The 14,822-nt window shown below is 36.1% G+C and overlaps 1 protein-coding gene across 1 annotated transcript; it reads right to left on the bottom strand.

The window, feature by feature from the left end:
* Positions 1-13,296: 13,296 nt before the first annotated feature.
* On the bottom strand, positions 13,297-14,262 carry LOC116894024 (olfactory receptor 52Z1-like). Its single transcript, XM_032895740.1, has one exon. It carries the CDS (start codon positions 14,260-14,262, stop codon positions 13,297-13,299), a length of 966 nt encoding a protein of 321 aa, XP_032751631.1.
* Positions 14,263-14,822: the final 560 nt, after the last annotated feature.

Raw genomic sequence — 14,822 nt, forward strand, 5'->3', positions numbered from 1 at the left:
GGAGGAATCAAGCAAAATGTTTCAATAGAAACCTACTAATGTCCCTCAGATTTGATTGTTATTTATTACTCATTTATTTTAAAGATCTCACATGGTTTTAACTGATTCACTAAGGTAAGTTACTTTGTTGGTTTGGAGAGCGTATGGCCCCTGATTGTTCATCCACATGTAGTCTTTGAGATAGAATAAACTAGTATTTGGATCAAAACCACAGTTTTCCATGTTGGCTGTCACTTACCTAGGCTAAGTCTTTCAACATTTTTTCTCAAATGGAACAAATTACTCTTTCTAGAAACTTGCACACAGTGAAATGAGCTGGTCATCGCCCTCAATTCACAGTGATTATTCTAGGAAACATATGGCCGTAAAAAGTCTACCCAGGTACAATCATGGGAAATCAAATAACAAAGTCAATAGTAGAAATTTAAGCCAGACATATAATTCTAGTGCAGACAACTACTGTCTTGTTAAGTTTGATTCCAGAAACTGCTGAGAAGAAGCAGCCATTTTTATTCAGTAAAATGGTATAGAGTCCTATTTGCAGAAGAGCACAGGTAATTCTATCTGGGAAATTTTGATACACAGAGTTTGAGACATTGGCATGGCTGGTCATTTTCTTGCATGGGGAGGAAAAAGATGATGGAGTCAATAGTTGTAAATAAAAGATAAACAATCTCTTTTTCACTCCAAATTCTTTTTAAAGTTGATTTTGAGCACTTTTTGCCTGAGTAAAGAGTGCTTGTTTTTCCATGACTGATTGAAGAACAAATACTTGTTCAGTTATCTTTACAGTTACCTTATTCACAGTAGCAAGGTATTGAAAAATAAAAATCTAAACATTCTTCAAGAGATGAACACAGAAGAAAGATATGATAAAACACGTAATGATGAAACTCCTCAACTCTAGATAAAAATAAAATAATAGAATTTGAAGGTAAATGAATGGACCTTGAAAATATTATGAGTGAGGAAACCCATACTCAGAAATACAAATAGGGCCCATTCTCTCTTCTGTGATCCCTAACTTCAAATTCTCAGGTATAGTAGAGTAGAGTAGTATAGGTACTACGCATCATCAAAGAAGATCTTTTCTTCCCATCAAGTGGACAGTGTCATAGAAAAACTCAACTGGACACTTTGTAGAAATTAACAGTTCATCAGGAACATAGCCCCAGTGGATACATCTACATAAATGCTTGTACATCTATGGCAGCAAGCATTCTAGAAAACAAGGTTGAAATACTTTATGAGTCTGGATCCAAGGGATTTTACTGTGGAATCTTTCTTAGAAGTGGGCGCATAAACAAGATATAAGCAATAGCTATATAGAGACATATTAATATAGAAGGTGAAATTTTTCAGGGTGTCACCCCAGAAGAAGAACTACAGGCACTTAATGTCTGTTGTTACAAGGAGAATTAGCTTCTCTTCAGGAGTTGCTGTTGTCAAGTCCAGAGTGGTCTATCTTAAAATCATAAAGATACACACAACAAAAATGGACTGAAAAAGAAAAAAAGACAACTCAAATATGTATATATATATGTGTGTGTGTGTGTGTGTGTGTGTGTGTGTGTGCTCAAGCACGCAACAATTACAATAAAACATAGATAGTCACCTAGAAAGTGAGGAGCATGAGAGGGTTTGAGAAAAAATAACTGCGAGGTTCGGGAGGGAGATAAGGAGGCAGTGATGCAATTCCATTTCAAATAAAACAAAACCTGTATTTGTAATTCAGATGTTTTTAAAGAACTTACTAAACATATATTTATTAGCAACATAAACCACTAGGATCATACATAAACTATTAAAAGATGGCTCATTCAAATCTCATATCCCTGCATCCTATCTCTGAATTCTGTCATTGTAGCAATGTCACAAAACTGTGATAGTTTTATATATCTTCTGGAAATTATGAGTGACTTAAAACAAAAATAAAACTATCTGTTCTGACTTTTTATGGCGTTATTTTATAAGATAGAGTTCTCTGAAAGGAGAGATGCCTTAAGATCTTTGTTAGTTAGTGTCCGATGGTGTAGGGCATAGCTCAGTCTGAGTGGTGCCATCCTGGCTTTGTGGGCCTGAATTCTAAGAAAAGGAAGAATGAGCAAGCCATGAGGAGCAAGCCAGTAAGCAGCACACATCTATGGCTTCTGCAGAACACCTCTCTCCACGTTCTTCCCCACTTTAACCTCCTGTCCTAACTTCCTTTGATGATGAACAGTGATGTGGAAGTGAAACTCAAACAAACACTTTCCTCCCCAAGTTTCTTTGGTCATGGTGTTCACCACAGGAAAAGGACCCTAATGAAAACACTAACCACCAAGCAACACAAATGATACATCAAATATGATACCTGAAAAGTCTGCTAATGGACTACTTCCTGTTCTTTGTTTTTTAAAATGTAACTCAGCTATATATTTGGATTTCATTTAAAACTTTTTATATTTTGTAACTTATTCTTTACACAGGATAGAAGATAAAACTCTTACTACTGTATTTCTTGAGTTGACACATTGATTATTTTAAATAAAAGCATAAATTCAACTTTATAGATAGTTGAAATTTGAAGAGACCTGGATATCTCTTTGTATATTCTTGATTATTCTGACTTTGAAGCTTTTATTTTTTAATGTTTCCTAAAGTAGGAAAAACATAAATTGTACTATTATCTAATAATATCAAAACTATTCCATTTAATATATAATATAAACTCAGGCAAGTGATCCCTAGCATGTATAAGCCCTTACTTACATTCTCATATTTCATGTAACTTGATATGGTGCTGCATACCTGCAATCCCATCAACAGAGATGTGGAAACAGGAGGAACAGGTGTTCAAGACCATTCTCACCTACATAGCAAGATTGAAGCAAGCCTAGAATACATGAGACGCTTTCTCAATAATCTTTCCGGAGGACAAACTGTCAGAATATCAGAACATACCATATGACCATCAAATGATGAAAACAACCTCTCGTCTTACTCTACTTTGGTGCCTATGAACTACAACATTGTCCAGTATGGCACTATAACTCTAAGGTCGTAGTATGGATATTAATACCTTGGTGGTAAATAACAGCTCTCTATTTGACCTTGAGACTTACCAATAGAAGGTAAGTCATTTCTGGTTTTAGAAACTTAGCTAACTAACCAGGCCTTTTTGAGGAGAACTTTTAACACAACCTTTCTATGGTAGCATAATCTCTAACTACACACACACACACACACACACACACACACACACACACACACACAACTAGATAAATATAATTCTCACCTCTAATCAAGGAAATTTCTATTTGCATCAAGAGAGGGAGACCATTACAGAAAACTGCATCAGATCAGATTTAAGAGTTGTGGAGCTCAGTTATAACTGGCTTTTGCTGCTTTCGCTCTGGGATCATAATGGGAGAGAGGAAGGAAATGTTTTAAGAGCACGAGAAATAGGACAGTTGTTATGAGATTGAGTCTCATAGAAGTGTCAAAAGCTGCATTTTTGAAATATCTATACATTGTTATCTATATGCTGGGTAATACCAAAATTGCTTCTCTTCCATTTTTTTTCTGTCTTATATTAAAGAGAGAGAGAGAATAGATGAATTATAAAAAAGTATAAGATGAAAAAAGAGACATTGATTCAGATATTTTTCGTGGAGCCTCATCATGCATGACACAGCAGGCTCTGGCTCTGTCACAGCCTCTGAAGAGTTCCTTAGTAGCAGATAGGGCCAAAAGGCACAGTATAGTGAAACTTTGCAAAGCATCTTTTCTGTGAATCTTGTGTTCCCCCCTCCCAATTTGGCTGTAAGTAATAGGTCCTGGATATTCTCTAAAGTGGTAGACTAAAAAGGTACTTTCCCTATTTCTCTTTTCTAATTCTATATGAGATTTAGAATTAAACAATTTTTCTAAATACAGACAGCCAGTTAGACCAGCACCATTTATTGAAAATGCTTTCTATTTTCCATTGAATATTTTTGACATCTTTATTAAAGATCAAGTGTGCATAACTGTGTGGTTTTATTTCTGAGTCTTCAATTCTATTCCATTGATCCACCTGTCTGTTTGTGTACCAATTCTGTGCAGTTTTTATCACTACTGCTCTGTAGTAGAGCTTGAGGTCAGGGATGATGATTCTCCCAGCCGTTCTTTTATGTTAAGAATTGTTTTTGCTTTTCTGGGTTTTTTGCCTTTCCAGATGAATTTGAGAATTGGTCTTTCCATGTCTTTGAAGCATTGTGTTGGGATTTTGATGGGTGTTGCATTGAATCGGTAGATTGCCTTTGGTAGGATGTCCATTTTTACTATGTTAACTCTGCCAATCTATGAGCATGGGAAATCTCTCCATTTTCTGAGATCTTCTTCAATTTTTCTTGGGAGACTTGAAATTGTTATCGTAAAGATCTTTCACCTATTTTTTAGAGTTACCCCATGATATTTCATATTATCTGTGGCTATTGTGAAAGGAATTGTTTTCCTAATTTCTTTCCCAACTTGTTTGTCATTTTTATAAAGGAAGGCTACTGATTTATTTGAGTTAATTTTATATCTGGCCACTTTGCTGAAGTTGCTTATCAGATGGAGAAGTTCTCCTGTAGAATTTTTGGAATCATTTACATATACTATCATATCATCTGCAAATAGTGATACCTTGACTTCTTCTTTACCAATTTGTATCACTTTATCTCTTTTTGTTGTCTTATTGTTCTAGCTAGCACTTTGAGTACTATATTGGATAGATATGGGGAGAGTGGGCATCCTTGTCTTGTCCCAGATTTTAGTGGGATTGCTTTAAGTATCTCTCCAGTTAATTTGATATTGGCTGTTGGTTTGCAGTAAATTGCTTTCATTATGTTTAGGTATGGGCTTTGAATTCCTGATCTCTCCCATACTTTTAACATGAAGGGGTGTTGTATTTTGTCAAATGCTTTTTCTGCATTTGAGGAGACGATCATGTGATTTTGGAGGGGTTTGTTTATACAGTGGATTACATTAATGGACTTTCATATACTGAACCAATCTTGCATCCCTGGGATGAAACTTACTTGGTTGTGATGAATGATGGTTTTGATGTGTTCTTGGATTCAGATTGCAAGAATTTTATTGAGTATTTGTATATCGATATTCATAAGCAAGATTTGTTTGAAGTTCTCTTTTTTAGTAGGGTTCTTGTGTGGTTTAGGTATCAGAGTAATTGTGGTTTCTATTTTATGGAATAGTTTGAGGAATATTGGTATCAGGTCTTCTTTGAAGGTCTGGTAGAATTCTGAACTAAATCCATCTGGCCTTGTGCTTTTTATTGGTTGGGGTGGGGGCTTAATGACTTCTTCTATTTCCTTATGGAATATGGGCCTGTTTAGAAAGTTTACCTGGTCTTGGTTAACTTGATATGTGGTATCTGTCTAGAAAAACACCCATTTCATCTAGATTTTCCAGTTTTGTTGAGTATAGGCTTTTGTAGTGGGATCTGATGATTTTTTGAATTTTCTCCATTTTTGTTGTTATGTTTTCCTTTTAATTTCTGATTTTGATAATTTGAATACTGCCTCTCGGCCCTTTAGTTAGTTTGGCTAGGGGTTTATCTATCTTGTTTATTCTCTCATTGAACCAGCTTTAGGTTTTGCTGATTCTTTTGTATTGATCTTTTTTTTTTCTATTTGGTTGATTTTAGCCCCAAGTTTAACTCTTTCCTGCCTTCTAATCCTCTTGTATAAGTTTACTTCTTTTTTTCGAGAGTTCTCAGGTGAGTGGTTAAATTGCTAGTGTAAGATCTCTCCAGTTTCTTTACCACTGCACTTAGTGCTATGAATTTTCCTCTTAGCACTGCTTTCACTGTGTCCTATAAGTTTGGGTATGATGTGTCAACATTTTCATTAAATTCCAAGAAGTCTTTAATTTCTTTCTTAATTTCATCCATGACCAAATTATCATTGAGTAGAGAGTTATTCAGTTTCCACATGTATGTGGGTTTTCTGTTGCTTTTGCTGTTATTGAAGAACACCTTTAGGTCATGATGGTCTGATATGGTACATATCAATTTTATTGCTTGTATGGTTTGAGGGTTGTTTTGTAACCAGTTATATGATCGATTTTGGAGAAGGTACCATGAGGTGCTGAAAAGAAGGTGTATTCTTTTGTTTTAGGGTGAAATGTTCTGTACATACCTGTTAAATCCATTTCATTCATAATCTCTGTTAGTTTCACGATGTCTCTGTTTAGTTTCTGTTACAGTGACTCCACTGGCAAGAGTGAGGTGTATAATCTTTGGGTAGTGGTTTAGTCCCTGGAAGCTCTGGTTGGTTGGCATTGTTGTTCTTATAGGGTTGCAAGCCCCTTCAGCTCTTTAATTGCTTTCTCTAATTCCCCCAAAGGGGGTCCTGTTCTCAGTTCAGTGGTTTGGTGCTAGCATTGACCCCTGTATTGGACATGCTCTGGATGTGTCTCTCAGGAGAGATATATATCCAGTCCCATTCAGCATGCACTTTTAGCTTCATCAATCTTATCTAGTTTTGGTGACTGTATATATATGGGCCACATGTGGGTAGGCTCTGAATGGCCGTTCTTTCAATTGCTGCTCTAAACTTTGCCTCCATATACCCTCCTATGGGTGTTTCTTTAATTCTTTTAAGAAGGAGTGGGAACATCTGCATTTTGGTCATCATTCTTCTTGAGCATCCTGTGGTCTGAGGATTGCATATTGGGTAATTGGAGCTTTGGGGCTAATATCCACTTATCAATGAGTGCTTACCAAATGTATTTTTCTGTGATTGGGTTACCTCAATCAGGATGATATTTTTTAGTTCATTCCACTTGCCTATGAATTTCATGAAGTTTTGTTTTTGACAAATGAGTTGTACTCCATTGTGTAGATATACCACACTTTTTTTTAATCCGTTCCTTTGTTGAAGGGCTTCTGGGTATTTTACAGCTTCTGGCTATTATAAATAATGCTGCTATGAACATAGTGAAGCATGTGTCATTTTTGAATGTTGGAGCATCTTTTGGATATATACCCAGGGGAGGTAGAGCTGGATCCTCAGGTTGTGGAATGTTCAATTTTCTGACAAAACTCCAGACTGATTTCTAGAGTTGTTGTACCAGTTTGAAGGTCCACCAACAATAGAGGAGTGTTCCTCTTACTCCACATGCTCGCCAGAATCTGCTGTCACCTGAGATTTTTATCTTAGCCACTCTGACTGGTGTGAGATGGAATCTCAGGGTTGTTTTGATTTGCATTTCCCTGATGACTAAGGGTGTTGAACATTTCTCTAGGTGCTCTTGGGCTATTTGATATTCCTTAACTGAGAATGTTTTGTTTACTCTGTACCCCATCTTTTAATAGGATTACTTGTCTCTCTGGAGTCTAACTTCTTGAGTTCTTTGTATATTTTGGATATTAGCCCTCTATCAGATGTAAGATTGGTAAAGATCTTTTCCCAATCTGTTGGTTGCTGTTTTGTCCTAATGATAGTGTCTTTTGCTTTACAAAAGCTTCCCAGTTTTATGAGGTCTCATTTGTCAATTCTTGATCTAACAGCATAAGCCATTGGTGTTTTTTTCAGGAAATTTTCCCCAGTGCCCATGTGTTTGAGACTCTTCCCCACTATTTTTCTATTAGTTTGAGTGTATCCGGTCTGATGTGGAGGTCTTTGATCCACTTGAACCAAAGCTTTGTACAGAGTGATAAGAATGGATTGACTTTCATTCTGCCACATGCTAACTTCCAGTTGAACCAGCACCATTTGTTAAAAATGCTATCTTTCTTCCATTGGATCATTTCAGCTCCTTTGTCAAAGGTCAAGTAACCACAGGAGTGTGGGTTTGTTTCAGGGTCTTCAATTGTCTTCCACTGATCTTCAATTGTGTTCCACTGGTACAGAGACTGCCTGTTTTTATGACTACTACTCTGTATGCTGCTTAAAGTCAGGGATGGTGATTCCCCCAGAAGTTCTTTTATTGTTGAGTGTAGTTTTTGCTATCCTGCATTTTTGATTATTCAAAATGAATTTGCAAATTGCTCTTTCTATCTCTATAAGGAATTGAGTACAAATTTTGATGGGGATTGCATTGAATCTGTAGATTGTTTTTGGCAAAATGGCCATTTTTACTATATTATTCCTGCCCATCCATGAAAACGGGATATCTTTCCATCTTCTGAGATCTTTTTCAATTACTTTCTTCAGAGACAGATCTTTCACTTGCTCGGTTAAAGTCACACCAAGATATTTTATATTATTTAGGACTATTATGAATGCTGTCATTTTCCTAATTTCTGTCTCAGCCTTTTTATCCTTTTAGTTGATGAAGGATAATAATTTCTTTGAGTTAATTTTGTACCCAACAATTTGCCAAACTTCTTTATCAGGTTAAGTAGTTCTCTGGTGGAACTTTTTTGGTCACTTTAGTATATTATCATATCATCTGCAAATAGTGATATTTTGACTTCTTCCCTCCAATTTTTATCCCTTTCACCTCCTTTTGTTGTTTGATTGTTCTGGCTAGGACTTTGAGTACTATATTGAATAAGTAGGGAGAAAGTGGGCAGCCTTGTCTAGTCTGATTTTAGTAGGATTGCTTTGAGTTTCTCTCCATTTAGTTTGATGTTAGCTACTGATTTGCTGTATATTGCTTTTACTATGTTTAGATATGGGCCTTAAATTCCTGATCTTTCCAGGACTTTTACCACGAAGGGGCTTTGAATTTTGTCAAATGCTTTCTCAGCATCTAATGAAATGATCATGTGGGTCTTATCTTTGAGTTTGTTTATATCTTGGATTACATTGCTGGATTTTTATGTATTAAACCATCCCTGCATTCCTGGGATGAAGCCTACTTGATCATGATGGATGATCGTTTTGATGTGTTCTTGAATTCTGTTCGCAAGAATTTTATTGAGTATTTTTAGATTGATATTCATAAGGGAAATTGGTCTGAAGTTCTCTTTCTTTGTTGGCTCCTTGCATGGTTTCTATATAAGAGTAATTGTGTCTTCATAGAAGGAATTTGGTAGTGCTCTGTCTGCTTCTATTTTGTGGAATAGTTTGGACAGTATTGGCATGAGTTCTTCTATGGAGGTCTCATAGAATTCTGCACTAAACCCATCTGGACATGGGCTCTTTTTGGTTGGGAGACCTTTAATGACTGCTTCTATTTCGTTAGGAGTTATGGGACTCTTTAATGGTTTATTTGTTCTTGATTTAACTTCGGTACCTGGTATCTGTCTAGGAAATTTCCATTTCCTCCAGATTTTTGACTTTTGTTGAATATAGGCTTTTGTAGTAGGATCTGATGATTTTTTTAATTTCCTCTGAATCTGTAGTTATGTCTCCCTTTTCATTTCTGATTTGTTAATTTGGACACACTCTCTGTGTCCTCTCGTTAGTCTGGCTAAGTGTTTATCTATCTTGTCGATTTTCTCAAAGAACCAACTTTTGGTTCTGTTGATTCTTTCTATGGTCCTTTTTGTTTCTACTTGGTTGATTTCAGCTCTTTAGTATGATTATTTCCTGCCTTCTACTCCTCCTGGTAGTATTTGGTTCTTTCTGTTCTAGAGCTTTTAGGTGTGCTGTCAAGCTATTGATATATGCTCTCTCCTGTTTCTTTCTGCAGGCACTCAGCGCTATGAGTTTTCCTCTTAGCACAGCTTTCATTGTGTCCCATAAGTTTGGGCATGTTGTACCTTCATTTTCATTAAATTCTAAGAAGTCTTTAATTTCTTTCTTTATTTCTTCTTTGACCAGGCTATCATTGAGTAGAGCATTGTTCAATTTCCATGTATAAGTGGGCACTCTTCCCTTATTGTTGTTGAAGACCAGCTTTAGCTCATGGTGGTGTGATAGGACACATAGGATTATTTCTATCTTTCTATCTATTGAGGCCTGTTTTATGACCAATTATATGGTCAAATTTGGAAAAAGTATCATGAGGTGGTGAGAAGAAGGTGTATCCTTTTGTTTTAGGATAGAATGTTCTATAAATATCTGTTAAGTCCATTTGGTTCATTACTTCTCTTAGTCTGTCTATGCCTCTGTTTAATTTCTGTTTCCATGATCTGTCCACTGATGAGAGTGGAGTGTTGAAATTTTCTACTATTATTGAGTGAGGTGCAATGTATGCTTTGAGCTTTAGTAAGGTTTCTTTTATGTATGTAGGTGCCCTTGTATTTGGAGCATAGGTATTTAAGATCGAGAGTTCATCCTGCCCCTGATTGCTTCTAGGTCCTAGCACCTAGGGGGCACAGTTGGCACTAGACAATTCCCTCTTGTGTGTGGACTGTGGGCAGAGGGTAGTCTCCTCTGATTTCTCAGGAGTGTTCACACTTCTGAGGGTCCAGCTCTCTCCTCCACGGGATTTGGGTGCAGGGAACTGTTTAGCTGGTTCAGTTCAGTCCTGTGCGCAGACCAGAACCACAGGTCCTGGTGGCTGACTCTTATATTCCTGTGTCCAGAGGAACTATGCAGTTTCCCCTTGGATCAGGGATGTGGGCAGAGCTGTTCAGAGGTGGCAGTCTGTCCTCTGGTCTCAGGATGTCTGTGCTTCTGGATCAATAATTTATCTCCTTAAATCTTCAGCAGTGATATTGGTTGTTAGAGATTTGTGTTTTTAAAACATCAATTTTAAACTTTATCCCCAGTCTATACAAGGTAAATATATTTTATTTGGATACTTTGCAAAATATTTGAGATACATAAATCTTGAATTATGAAAAAATAATTGTTAAAAAACAATTAAGAATTCTGTAAAGATCAATGTATTTTCTTTTCTCATCATTAACAACAAACTGACAATAAATATAGTCCACAGGAACATTCTGTATGTTTTCACAAGTTCCAAAGTCTCCAAATATCACGTCTTCTGTGAAAAACATCCCCAAGTAAATGGTTAAAACATGATTTTGATATGTAGGAAAGCAAGCAAATAAGAATCTTAGATGATTTATTAGGTCATAATTTGGCAAGCATGATATCGTACGACAATGAGTGTATATAAAAATCTAATATATAAAGAAAACAACAGGAATACCAACAGACTAATGGGCTAGTGTAAGAGTAACACTAGGTATCCACTCCAAAAAGGAGAGACTTCATGGAGATTAAAGTACTAAATGTATTTTTTTGCTAAAATGGTTCCTTAAAAATTTTAAATTAGCAACGAAATCTTATTTATTCTTCTATATTTTATGCAAACAAATAAACATAGTGTGTCAAATGGATATATGAATTCTAATATAAACCTAATTTTATTTACTTTATTTTAAAAGAATTTGATTTCTTTGTGCAAACTTTGCTGTGTTTTATATTGTAATGGTTCTATGCTATAATTCTATGCTATAATTTGGGTTGTATTGTAACAAGGTAGTCATGAACATTTATGATAGCTTTAGTTCATGATTATTTTCAATGCGGAGAACCCGTACATAGAGGTTAGCGTATTTACCAACAGAATTGTATAGGTGAATGTGTGAGGCTCTTCTGTATTCAATTGCTTAGAATTTTTAAATGTTCTCTAACATTCCATCATACTCTCTGTGATAAATATCACACTGTTGCCACTAATTGTATGTATTGCTCTTTGAGAATTCTGCAGTTTTCAATGCCATCACACAATGGACAATAGGAATAGCTGCTACTGTCACAATTATTTTCAGAGAAAATTCGGGACTTTATTCCAGTTCCAATGTTGTAATTAATATAAATGGCAACGTGTTTAAAATTTGTCTCTGGCAGTCTTTCTGCTATATTTAGAGAGAAGACATTTAAAATTTGCATATTCCAGGGTTATCTTCTGTGAAAGAAGGAATACAGTAAAAAGAATTAAATCTCCAGGATTATCAGATTCAAGTTCATTTTCTTTTTTAAAAAAACTTTTAAAAGAAGATTTCATTTATTTTTTAACTATGTGCATTACAGGAAACAAAACACAAGAGGGCAAAAACAACAAAGTCACCCAGTCACAAGCAGCTCAGCTTTGTGTGTCGTTTTAGATCCTGCAAGGATACATATGCTTAGGTAATTGACATTATATAGAATGCACCATGCTTTCCCCACATTGTGAATATTCACCAACTAAAAACTCCACACTACACAAGGATTTTGACAACCAAGAATACACCATGCCATCTCACTCTGTCAGAGAAAACTGTAATCCTGTCTTTCTTGGCAACAGAAATTTCATAGAAGACAAAAACGGCAGCAGTCTTGTAGATAGACGTACTGACGAAGTTACAACTAAATTATGCATTCACGCAGTGCTCAGCTCACAAGGAAATGCAAAGCAACACTGAATATAGCACTCCTAAGCTTATCATCAGAACTATACACTAACATATGTAGAAGCGGTATTCCCTGATCAAGAAATGTATTCCTTTGGAGAAGCTGGGAGATGTACCCATGGTGGGGTCTCTTAGAATTTCAGTCTCTACACAGCTGCAGACCTCACCCTGAGAACCTCTCTGTCCCTCCAGTCATCCGAGCAATATGAATTTCCTCACACTGTCCAGACATGGCTTAACAGTTCCATCTTCAAGAAGAACTCTCATTGTCAGTTCTATCATATCACTACTATACTTTTAGCCATGTGCTCTCTTTTAGAATATAACTTTCAGATGATGAGGAATGAACTGTGCACAATGAACACAAGTATTCAAATTCGTTTTCAATTGCTAAAAATAATAACAATAAAAAGTTATTATTTTCATTTTATACCTGGCACTAGATTAGAAGTTTTTATGTAGGATACTCTTGTCTGTCTATATATCCATCCATTTATCACTGAAAACTGGAGATGAATGTGCAAGAATGAAAGAAGGCTAAATACTCTTGACTCAAACCAAACATCTTAAATATATAACTTGAACTTGGAACTCAAATGCTCCACGACTGATATATCGAGATAACCAGAAAGAAATAATATTTTTGGACATTTCCCAGTTTTAGTAAAATGAAATACAGGGCAAAATGTATAGTATTCTTTTTCCAATTGTTTGGCATATGAACAACCTTTGTATCAATTTTTCTCTGTTTTATGTGTCAACATAAAATTGACAGTTTTTAAGATATTAAGAATTATGTATGCTGTAACAAAGATGAAAACAGTACATAAATTAATGTGTCCTTGTTCTAAAAAAAGTATAGGATGAGTATAATTCACTCCTTTTTTTTCATTGCTCAAAATTGCTGCAGTTGCCCTCAGAAATGATGACTTGATTTAACATTGACATTATAACCTCAAATACTCTCGATTTATATAGTTTATGGGGGAAAATATAAACAACTGAATCAAACTGTTTGGTTTAAATCAACAAAATGACTTGCCCAAAGAAAAGATTTTGATAACTCTTTCCTGAATTTGTTTCGTCTTCACTCCATAAATGATGGGGTTGACACTGGGTGGGACTACCACATAGAGGTTGGCAAGGAGAATATGCACATGCAGCGGTATACTGTGACCCCCAAAACGATGAGCAAAGAAAGAGAAGAACGCTGGTGTATAGAACAGAAGAATAACACAAACATGGGAACCACAAGTACCTAGAGCCTTGAGCCGGGCATCTCGAGAAGGAATTCTAAACACAGAACAAAGGATAAGTATATATGAGACAATGATCAGCACAACATCCAGGCATAAGGAAAAAATAGCCACTATCATGCCATAGTAAATATTGACCTTGATGCTGTCACAGGCCAACCTGGCAATGCCCATGTGCTCACAGTATGAGTGACGAATGATGTTCTTCCCGCAATAGGTGAGCCTATAAACAAGGAAGATCAGGGGGAAGCAGATGAAGAAGCTTCTAATCACAGATGCAATGCCCATTTTGATGATGACAGATGGGGTTAGAATGGTGGTGTATCTTAGTGGATAGCAGATGGCCACATAACGGTCAAATGCCATAGCCAGCAGTATAGCAGACTCTGCCACAAAGATGAAGTGGAGGAAAAACATCTGAGATACGCAGCTAGCGAAGGAAATACCTGCAGCCTGGAACCAGAAGATTGCTAACATTTTTGGTGTTGTGACTGTAGACAGAAAGATATCAGCCAGTGCCAACATGGACAGGAAAAGATACATGGGTTCGTGAAGGCTGCGTTCAGTAATGATCAGGAATAATAGCAGGGCATTTCCTGCAATGGCCACTATGTACATTGAACAAATGGGGATGGAGATCCATATGTGTGACTCTTCCAGTCCTGGGATCCCAATCATGGTGTACCAGATGTCTCTGACATTGGTGTAATTTAAAATGGTTGAAGGTGTTGTCATGTTTATTTTGCCTACTAGTTCTGGAACTGCCAATCAGAACAAAAATAACAACAACAACAACAACAACAACAACAACAACAGCAACAACAATGACAACAAGAAAAAAAATACAAGAAGACAAAATTGTGATTATTTTATTAGACTAAATGTGAATACTAACAGTTGGCTAAGATTAAGACAAAACCCTTCATTATGTATCCTATATGTATTTTGCTTCATACCTCAGAGCCTCTGGCAGGCTTTGCCTATGATCAGTCATTATTCCTATTCAGTTCTGATGTTCACACACAGTTCTCTTTATCAAGGTCTAGAGAGATGTAGTAGTCAGAAACCTGCTGGTTTCGAGGAACCATAGCTATTGAATCAGTGTTAACTATTACCTAAAGACTATCTTACTATAAAACCTATGGTTTAAAAGAGCCCTTTTCCTTACTTGAGTAATTTGTTTGACAAATCAAGGATTTAAAAATATAGGTATTTCCTGTTTTTGAGAATGCTATATCAGAGGCAAGAGCTGGTTCAGTAGTTAAGAATGCTGTATCAGCTTTGCATTTTGGTAC

The sequence above is a fragment of the Rattus rattus genome, chromosome 2, assembly GCF_011064425.1.
Source record: "Rattus rattus isolate New Zealand chromosome 2, Rrattus_CSIRO_v1, whole genome shotgun sequence".
Classification (NCBI taxonomy): domain Eukaryota; kingdom Metazoa; phylum Chordata; class Mammalia; order Rodentia; family Muridae; genus Rattus; species Rattus rattus.

Bases quoted from the DNA above. Each gene is read 5' to 3' on its own strand.
- LOC116894024 (XM_032895740.1), bottom strand. From the start codon at position 14,262: ATGACAACACCTTCAACCATTTTAAATTACACCAATGTCAGAGACATC.